Source organism: Felis catus, chromosome D1 (genome assembly GCF_018350175.1).
Source record: "Felis catus isolate Fca126 chromosome D1, F.catus_Fca126_mat1.0, whole genome shotgun sequence".
Classification (NCBI taxonomy): Eukaryota; Metazoa; Chordata; class Mammalia; order Carnivora; family Felidae; genus Felis; species Felis catus.
Window position 1 is genome coordinate 6,168,215 of NC_058377.1, and position 10,786 is coordinate 6,179,000.

Here is a 10,786-nt window from a genome sequence, read left to right on the forward strand (position 1 = left end):
TAGAACCATACAGTATTTGTCTCTCTCAGTCTGACTTATTTCACTTACTGTAATACCCTCCAGGTCCTTCCACGTTGTTTCAAATGGCACAATCGCATCCTTTTTTAAGGCTGTGTAATATTCCTCTGTGTGTGTGTGTGTGTGTGTGTGTGTGTGTGTGTGTGTGTGTGCGTGTGTGTGTACCACATCTTCCTTATCCAGTCATCCGCTGATGGACACTTGGGCTGCTTCCAAGTCTTAGCTGTTGTTAATAATGCTGCAGTAAACACAGTGGTACATGTATCTTTTCAAGTTAGTGTTTTCATTTTCCCTGGGTAAATACCCAATAGTGGAATCATTGGATAATCACTATGTAATGCCCTTGTCTCTGTTGTAGTCTTTGTTTTAATGTCTATTTTATCGGATATAAATATTGCTACCCCAGTTTTCTTTTCCACTTCCATTTGCACGGTGAATCTTTAGGCCTGAGGTGAGTCTCTTCCAGATGGCACACAGATGGCTCTTGGTATTTTATCCACTCCACCACTCTGTCTTTTGATTGGAGCATTTAGGCCATTTACTTTTAAAGTAATTATTGACGGGTATGTACTTATGGCCATTTTTAAAATTTGCTTTCTATTGTTTTCATAGTTCTTTCCTTTCTTCTCTTGCTCTTTCTTTGTGATCAAATGATTATTTATAGTCTTTCGTTTGGCTTTCTTTCTCTTCACTTTTTGAGTCTATCATAGGTTTCAGGTTTGTGGTTAGCATGAGGTTCATACATAGCATCCTAAGTAAACAGCTGTCTATATTAATTGGATGGTCATCTAAGTTCAAACATTTTCTTAAAAAAAAATCTTTTTCTCCTTCTCTTCCCTTTTTACACCCTTCCCCACATTTTATGTACGTGTTGTCCTATTTTACATCTTTTTATTCGTATTAATCTTATGTCTAAGTATGGCCATTTCTTTTCCACTTAAAGAAGTCCCCTTGGGGCACCTGGGTGGCTCAGTCGGCTGGGCTGCTGATTCCAGCTCAGGTCATGATCTCACAGTTTGTGAGTTCAAGTCCCACATCGGGCTCTGTGCTGATAGCTCAGAGCCTGGAGCCTACTCTGGATTCTGGGTCTCTGTCTCTCTGCCTCTTCCCCACTCATTCTCTCTCTCACTCTCTCTCTCTCAAAAATAAATAAACATTAAAAAAAAAAAAAAAGAAGTCCCCTTAACATTTCTGGTAAGGCTGGTTTAGTAGTGATAAACTCCTCTATCTTTTGTTTGTCTAGGAAACTCTTCATGTCTCCTTCAAATCTGAATGAAAACCTTGCCAGGGAGAATGTTGTTGGTTGTAGGCATTTTCCTTTCAGCACTTTGACTATGTCATGCCACTCGCTTCTGGCCTGCAAAGTTTCTGAGGAAAAATCAGCTGATAGATAGCCTTATAGGTTTTACCCTGGTAGGTAACTTTTTGTTTCTCTCTTGATGTTTTTAAGATTCTCTTTTTATCTTTAACCTTTGACACTTTAATTATTTGGTGCCATGGTGTAGACACCATCTTGTGTTCATCTTGTTTGGAACTCTCTGTGCTTTCACTGACCTTTCACTCAAACAACTCTCTCCGAGGTAAAGCTATACAACTTATTATATATGTAAAAGTGTACACGTTGTGTGTTGCAACAAAAAGACTTATCTATTCAGATGACCATTGAATGACGAGGGTATTACGGGTGCTGACTCCCCACATAGTCAAAAATCCACATACAACTTTGACTCCCCAAAAATGTAACTACTAATAGCCTATGGGTGCACTTGAAGACTTACTGATAACATGATCAGTGAACATGTATTTTGTACGTTATATGAATTATGCACCTATACGTACAATAAAGTAAGTTAGAGAAAAGGAAATCATAAGGAAGAAAAAATAGAGTACTGTACTATATTTATCTAAAACACATCTGCTTGTAAGTGGATGCACAAAGTTCAAGCCCATGCTGTTCAAGGGGCAACTGTATTTCTAGGGAAGAACAAAGAGAAATAACAGGCAGTGTGCCTCTAAAAGGAAGCAAGCACCCTGAGTCAGATTATTAAATGTTTACTCCGCCTGCCAGATCCACCCCCATGGGACAGGGATGCCGAACCTGTGATCTCTGCCTAAACCCCAGGGAGTTTCATAAATCCCACTGAAATAAACAACTTTAAATACAAACTTCTTTTCACAAAGAGGAGCACTCACTTCTTTCAGTTTCTCAACAGGACCAGCAACTCAACACAGAGCTGTGGAAACACCGTTTCTACCTTCTTTCTGCTCTAAGACTTTCCAACTCACTTCGTCCTGAATTATATTTAACAAATTTTTTTCTGTAAAACCTAAATATTCCTACCACTACAAAATATGCTGGCTACCTGACCAAAGTATCCAGCTGTGGATAAAGTATCCACTGTGAATTAATAAACTGCATTCTCACATAAGACAGGCTTCCACGAGCCATTTATCATCTCAGGGGTACCGCCACACGCTCAGTTTCTGAAATGGCAAGAGGGCTACACTTGGGAATTTGGTGATTCACCTGCACATACAACCCTCTGAAGATCAGACCTAGAAAACCAAACTATCCCTCAACATCTATAGCCCATAGCTCTCTAAGCACCATGTACCTCTTTCTTCCTGAAAATACTCATGAGAGGCTTTCCCTTCCGCTGTGAGTCCTCTCATCCCAGAACTGGCTAGAGACACAGTGGGGCCACATCCTTGTGACCATGAAGATAAATATATTACCATGTCCTATTTTAAAGAATTGCTAATTTCTACTAAAAAAAATAAACAAGAGTAGTAGACTCACAAGTGTCTTAAAACTCTTTTCTCTTGGGGCGCCTGGGTGGCGCAGTCGGTTAAGCGTCCGACTTCAGCCAGGTCACGATCTCGCGGTCCGTGAGTTCGAGCCCCGCGTCGGGCTCTGGGCTGATGGCTCGGAGCCTGAAGCCTGTTTCCGATTCTGTGTCTCCCTCTCTCTCTGCCCCTCCCCCGTTCATGCTCTGTCTCTCTCTGTCCCAAAAATAAATAAACGTTGAAAAAAAAAAAATTAAAAAAAAAAAAAAAAAAAAACTCTTTTCTCTTATGTGTACACAACAGCTCTTTCCCTGCAACTCCTTCCAATTTCCAGCTACTTCTACTCAAGAGCCTTCGCTCCTGCCTGGCTCTTCAGTGTTGTGCCCCCCTTTTTCTTCAGTGTCCCTGGACAATTCATCTATTCTCATGGCTTCACAGAGCAATGACTCCCAAATCCTAACTCCATCCTCCTACCTTTCCCTGTAACCTAAGATCCATGTTTCCAGCATTTCCTGGACATCTCCAAGTCGGTGTTTCCCAGGCGTTTTCATACCCTAACTCGTCACGTTTTTTCAGTTCTCATATATTTTAAGTTCCTAAACATCATTCCTTCAAACACAATTTTCTCAAGCAGCTGCTTTGCCTGGCTTTAATACATACTTACTGATGAACTATCAGTTGACTCCTTGCTTTTTTCACACTTCTGTTTCTTACTCTTTTTTTTCTTCTCTTTCTTTACTTTTTTTGAGTGCTTGTCTTTTTTCTTCTTTTTCTTCACAGAGTGTTCCTGTAAATAATCATTTCAAAGAGGTGAGAAAGGAATTTAGTTTTATCTTACTTTAAAACAAGCATTTTGAAAAATCACCCAGTAGAGGAGGGGCCAACACGGCGGAGAAGTAGGGGGATCCCAAGTTCCCTCGTCTATCAAACAAAGCAGTGTTGAAGCTAAAGGACTGTGAATTCTGAGAGTCCGGGAGGAAAAGAGACAGTCGCTTCCAGGGACCCACAGGGACAACCTGACGGGCCGAAAGTGCGTGATTCTGAACTGGGAGAGATACAACGAAAGGAGGGGAGGGATCCCCTTCTGCAGAGAGACAAAGGGAAGAGAAAGTGCAGCTGGGGAAGCATAGGACTGTATCTGGACAAGAGAAAAACCTCAAACCAGGACAGAGAAAGAGCCAATCTCTAACTGCGGGGCTTGCTCCAGACTGGGGTCAGGTCTCCAGATCATGTGACTGGGAAGGAAGGAGCCAGCCCCAGGCTCAGTGGCTAGGTCAGGGATGCAGTCTGCAGTAGGAGAAAGCGATCCCCTCCCTGGAGTGCTGCAGGAGAGGACGAAGCCTGCTGTGCCCGCCGGTCGGGGACCACATATCCGGCAGCGTGTAACGGTGCTTCCCCAGTACCCCGGTGCACGGAGCGGGAGTTTGAGTCCCAGCCAAGAGCCAGGCACAGGAGTCGGCAGAGCAGGACAAACCACCTTGTTTGCATCCACAGCACAGTGACAATGGCTGGAACAGAGTGGTTTGGGACACTCAGTCAATGGAGGAGAGACTGGGGTGTCGCTATTTTTCTCCCCACCACCACCAAGGGGAGACTTTCTCCCCAAGGGGAGAAATACAAATCAAAGCCTCACACTGGTCAGAGTGGTTAAGAGGAACAACTCAGGAAACAACAGGTGCTAACGAGGATGTGGAGAAACAGGAACCCTCTTGCACTGTTGGTGGGAATGCAAACTGGTGCAGCCAGTCTGGAAAACAGTGTGGAGGTTCCTCAAAAAATTAAAAATAGACCTACCCTATGACCCAGCAGTAGCACTGCTAGGAATTTACCCAAGGGATACAGGAGTACTGATGCATAGGGGCACCTGTACCCCAATGTTTATAGCAACACTTTCAACAATAGCCAAATTGTGGAAAAAGCCTAAATGTCCATCAACTGACGAATGGATAAAGAAAATGTGGTTTATATATTCAATGGAATACTACTTGGCAATAAGAATGAAATCATGCCATTTGCAGCAAAGTAGATTGAACTGGAAGGTATTATGCTGAGTGAAACAAGTCAGTCAGAGAAGGACAGATATCATATGTTTTCACTCATACGTGGATCTTGAGAAATTGAACAGAAGACCATGGGGGAAAGAAAAGGGGGAAAAATCAGTACAAATAGGGAGAGAGGCAAACCACAAGAGACTCTTAAATACAGAGAACAAACTGAGGGGTAAAGGGGGTGGGGGAGCAGGGAAAGTGGGTGATGGGCATTGAGGAGGTCACCTGTTGGGATAAGCACTGGGTGTTGTATGTTAGCCAATTTGACAATAAATTATATTCATTAAATAAATAAATATATAAATAAATAAAAGCATCAGAGGTAATTTGAGCAAATGGATCATGGGGAAAAAATTAATTAAAAAAATAAAACAAGTATTTTGAGGAAAAACAAATCTGTATTCCAAAAACCATATTTTCATGAAATGAGACAACAAATACATTGAAATAAAATCCTCTGAGATTTAGATGTGGGCATCTATTATATATGCCCCACAAATAAGTCACAGAGCTGAGATACCTTATCAGGAAAATATGGGGGATGTTTTAGTTTTAATTTATTTGTAGATTCATCTGACAGATATAATCAAATAAATACATTTATACACAAACTGTGTGTGTGTGTGTGTATATATATATATATATATATATATATATATATATATATATATATTATTCTATGGCCCTGTAAGAATTTATAGAAGATTATTAGGCCATATAAAATGTAGGAGCACCTGGGTGACTCAGTCAGCTAAGCATCTGACTTCCGCTCTAGTCATGATCTCACAGTTCATGAGTTTGAGCCCCATGTCAGATTTTGCACTGAAAGCATGGAGCCTGCTTGGGATTCTCTCTATGCCTCTCCCTCTGCCCCTCTCCTGCTCACACGTTTTCTCTCTCTCCCACTATCTTTCTCTCAAAATAAATAAACTTAAATAAATTTAAAAAAAATATTAAAGGATATAATTTTTTAGATCCACAAGCTTGATATAAGTGGGCCAGAAATTTGCTAAGCTTCCTACCCATCAACTCAAGTAACAAAATCTGTCTGTTATAATGTCCAAAAATATTAAAATATATTATTTCTGCCAGGGAGATAAAACCAGTCAGTAATGCCAACTATGTAATACTCATTCTGTAACTTGTGAAAACTGTATATAAAGTTGCTTTTCCACAATCCTAAAATTCATATGGAACCACAAAAGGCCCTGAATAGCCAAAGTAATTTTGAAGAAGAAGACCAAAGCAGGAGGCATCACAATCCCAGACTTTAGCCTCTACTACAAAGCTGTCATCATCAAGACAGCATGGTATTGGCACAAAAACAGACACATAGACCAATGGAACAGAATAGAAACCCCAGAACTAGACCCACAAACGTATGGCCAACTAATCTTTGACAAAGCAGGAAAGAACATCCAATGGAAAAAAGACAGCCTCTTTAACAAATGGTGCTGGGAGAACTGGACAGCAACATGCAGAAGGTTGAAACTAGACCACTTTCTCACACCATTCACAAAAATAAACTCAAAATGGATAAAGGACCTGAATGTGAGACAGGAAACCATCAAAACCCTAGAGGAGAAAGCAGGAAAAGACCTCTCTGACCTCAGCCGTAGCAATCTCTTACTTGACACATCCCCAAAGGCAAGGGAATTAAAAGCAAAAATGAACTACTGGGACCTCATGAAGATAAAAAGCTTCTGCACAGCAAAGGAAACAACCAACAAAACTAAAAGGCAACCAATGGAATGGGAAAAGATATTTGCAAATGACATATCGGACAAAGGGCTAGTATCCAAAATCTATAAAGAGCTCACCAAACTCCACACCCAAAAAACAAATAATCCAGTGAAGAAATGGGTAGAAAACATGAATAGACACTTCTCTAAAGAAGACATCCAGATGGCCAACAGGCACATGAAAAGATGCTCAGCGTCGCTCCTTATCAGGGAAATACAAATCAAAACCACACTCAGATATCACCTCACGCCAGTCAGAGTGGCCAAAATGAACAAATCAAGAGACTATAGATGCTGGAGAGGATGTGGAGAAACGGGAACCCTCTTGCACTGTTAGTGGGAATGCAAATTGGTGCAGCCACTCTGGAAAACAGTGTGGAGGTTCCTCAGAAAATTAAAAATAGACCTACCCTATGACCCAGCAATTACACTGCTAGGAATTTACCCAAGGGATACAGGAGTACTGATGCATAGGGGCACTTGTACCCCAATGTTTACAGCAGCACTCTCAACAATAGCCAAATTATGGAAAGAGCCTAAATGTCCATCAACTGATGAATGGATAAAGAAATTGTGGTTTATATACACAATGGAGTACTACGTGGCAATGAGAAAGAATGAAATATGGCCCTTTGTAGCAACATGGATGGAACTGGAGAGTGTGATACTAAGTGAAATAAGTCATACAGAGAAAGACAGATACTATATGTTTTCACTCTTATGTGGATCCTGAGAAACTTAACAGAAACCCATGGGGGAGGGGAAGGAAAAAAAAAAAAAAAAGGTTAGAGAGGGAGGGAGCCAAAACATAAGAGACTCTTAAAAACTGAGAACAAACTGAGGGTTGATGGGGGGTGGGAGGGAGGGGTGGGTGGGTGATGGGTATTGAGGAGGGCACCTTTTGGGATGAGCACTGGGTGTTGTATGGAAACCAATTTGACAATAAACTTCATATATTGAAAAATAAAAAATTAAAAAAAAATAAAGTTGCTTTTCCAATATTAACTTGAATAAGAGCAAAAAAAAGACAGATTTGTTACATCAATAAACCTGTTAATACTCACCTGTGAGAACTGTTCAATTCGCTCATTCACATCAGGTAGCATCCATGTATCCTCACCCCGAAGTCGTTTAAGTTCTTTACGCCTCTCTTCCTTTTCAAAATTTGCTTTAGCCTAAAACAATGAAAAAAGAAAAATTAACAAGTGATCCAATTATTTTTCACAAAAAAAAGTAAAACAAAGTCATTTTCCACTTTCATATAAAGTCTCATAAATCACTGTCTGTCCCTGACAGGAATTTGCTTCTACCAAAGTATAGGGAAGAAAAAAAAAAAAAAAAAAAAAAAAAAAAAAAAAAATATATATATATATATATATATATATATATATATATATATTTTTTTTAAACCCTCTCCTTCCACATTACTAATCACATCACCAGTCTCTAATGAATCAGGGACAGAATGTTGGGATCTATAGTAGACCGCCCCCTCTGCCCAAGCTCCCTGTCTTAAATAGGACTTGAATCTCTTTTTCTTTCACCATCCCACTGCTACTGCCTGGGACTTCAGTGACTGTTAGGAGAATGGCAATGCCTTCAATCTGCAATGTCATACTCTTCTCATGCCCTCAATGCTTCAGGAAGAATCATCTTTCTAAAAACAAATGATCGGGTTACTAATGTGTATTCATCTTTCAACAATTAGTCAAGTAAAATAAGTTCTTCCTAGGAGGTTGCTTTTGCCTTTTCATTCTCTCTCCAAATTCCAAAGCTGGTTTTGTCCTTCTCAAACTCTATGGGTATCTCTACTACAAAAAAGTTTTTTTAAGTTTATTTATGTATTTAGAGAGAGAGCAAGAGGGCATGAGCAGGGGAGAGACAGACAGAGAGAGGGGAAGAGAGAATCACAAGCAGGCTCCACACTGCCAGCACAGAGCCCGACATGGGGCTCAAATTCACGAACCCGTGAGATCACGACCTGAGCCAAAATCAAGAGTCAGACGCTTAACCGACTGAGTCATCCAGTCCCCTTTACTATAAAATTTATCCTAGCTTACAAATCTTACTCCCTCCAAAAACTGCCCGAGATACCAAAAAAGCAAGGATGAAGAATATTTATTATACATGTATGTTACAGTATGCTGAAATCAGAGAACAATACCAACCATTCACCTGTCCAACACTAATCGCCTACTCTTCCCCTTGACATCTGCCTATAGTCATTATGCCTTTCCCCTCTACCCGCTCTTTCTCATCGGTATTTATTTAAAAGTATTCCATCTTAAGCAAAAACAAAAACGCCCACTTGTACCCCATGCTGCTCTTCAGTCACAACTTTTCCCCTTCATTCTTACATCTTGTCAGATAATACAGTTTACTTCCTCCATTCTTTACAGGTTACCCTCTATGCATCTCAACCTTAGAAATACAATGTGTCTTAACCTTTTTCGAGTCTCTCCTGTCAATCCTTGCATTGATCAGTAAGGATTTACAATAACCCTGCAACTAATATCAACAGTAAGACAAGAGCGCGAAACAGTCTGTTGCAATGTGCCTCACAAGTATTTCTCAAAACCGTAATTTTTATTTCAGATACAAGAGGGGCGAGGACCGAGGCTGTGAAACGCGCTGGGAGAGCCGTCATTAGTGGCAGAGTACCTCAAAAGGGCGCTGCCCCTGGTAGCCAAGTGATGGAAATATCAAGAATGGAGAAATTCAAAAGTAAGTAAACTCAGGGAAGAAACAGGTCTTCCTAAAAAGAGAATGAGCAACTAGAGACTGCCAACGCATCTCCGAGGCGGGAGATAACCAAGACTTTTTGCGCATCCCAAAGGGAGACCCTCACCCAGATTAGGTGAGACATTGAGGTAGCGAAAGAAGAGAGGGGGTTAGGAAGACAGCCAGAGGCCTAGTTCCCAGGAACCGTCCACTCCCAATTCTAAATGATTCCAAAACCCCCAAAACGGAGATACCTGGCGCAACACCTCGGCCCTGGCAATCCTGGTCTGTTCTTTACGTTCTTCAATACTTCTCTCACTTTCAAACCTGCCACTGGTGGCCGCCATTGTTGCTACCGTCGTAAAGCTAGGAAGCCGGCACAAAAATCTCAGTTTACGACTGTCGTAATTTAATAAACAAACAGGACTTCCTCCTGGCGGAAAAGGAGGGGCGCTGCTACACCAACGGAGCATGCGCGCGTGTGAGCGTCAGTTAAGTCTCCGGTGCTGACGCGGATTTTAGGTTTCAGGGGAGACTTTGCAGAATGAAGTTAGGACCGGTGCTCCCTTCGCAAATTGGAATCTCCTCGAGCAGGAAAAATGTCACACTGCGTTTGTTACGCGCTTCGCACGACACCAACGGCATTCTCCTCGATTTCCTCTTAAAATCTACGAGTTAAAAGCTCATAGAAGTTAAGTCCCTACATCTCGAAATTTCCCACCAAAGTGCCCTTGTGGGCAAAGAATTTCCCTGTGCAGGAGGGATGGCCTGAAAGGGGGCAGGAAAGACCAGTTGCTGTGCAGTTTCGGTGCTTTGCTACAATTCAAGAAAACTTCTTTTTAATAAAAAAGCCATAAACCTACTTACTAAAAGTACGCGCTGTGTACTTGGGAAAATCAACCCAGAACAGCGAGCAATGAGACCTATTATAGGAAAACTATTGGGATTTTAAAGGGAAAACAGTATCTGGAGAATACAGGCAGAAAGATCGATTCAATTGCGTTTTTCTGTTTTGTTTTTTGTAAATATAAATGAGTGTGGCATCAGTAATCAAACACATGGAGATTAGTCTCTAAAAGGTTGCTGAGGACAAAAAAATAGGTTTTCTTCTATGACTTAAGTGAATATGTTTATGTAGTGTTTTTAAATCGTGTTCACCTGTTCATTGTTCATATATTCCATTAAATAAAAGCAACAATTTCATCTATAAAATAAACTAAAATAATGATAATAAAATGGAATTCGTGTGTGTTATAGAACAAATAGAATGAAGGAAGACTGATTCCGTTTTAAGAGAAAGGAAATCAGATTCGCATCGGGTTTATTAGGTCATCTTTCTTTTCCAATTCCTCTCCTTTTCACTCCCTTCCCCTACATGTCAGCCCGGAAGTCATTCATTGGGTGGGCTAAGCAAGGTGTGCATACTTAGGGGGCAATGGGAAGGAATGCTCCCAGAACAGGAGGGTTGAG

The 10,786-nt window shown here is 41.0% G+C and overlaps 1 protein-coding gene across 2 annotated transcripts in view; it reads right to left on the bottom strand.

The window, feature by feature from the left end:
- Positions 1-9,810, bottom strand: part of CWF19L2 (CWF19 like cell cycle control factor 2) — a 149,261-nt gene extending 139,451 nt beyond the window's left edge. The window contains exons 1-3 of one of the 2 annotated variants that reach the window (XM_019811233.3): positions 9,571-9,810; positions 7,660-7,770; positions 3,470-3,592 (exon numbers count right to left, since the gene is read on the bottom strand). In XM_019811233.3, the coding sequence (XP_019666792.2) occupies positions 3,470-3,592; positions 7,660-7,770; positions 9,571-9,789 (453 nt within the window). In that variant the 5' untranslated portion in view covers positions 9,790-9,810. The remainder of the gene's footprint in view (positions 1-3,469; positions 3,593-7,659; positions 7,771-9,570) is intronic. The other variant, XM_003992324.5, reaches the window with a different exon arrangement.
- Between the last annotated feature and the right edge of the window lie 976 nt (positions 9,811-10,786).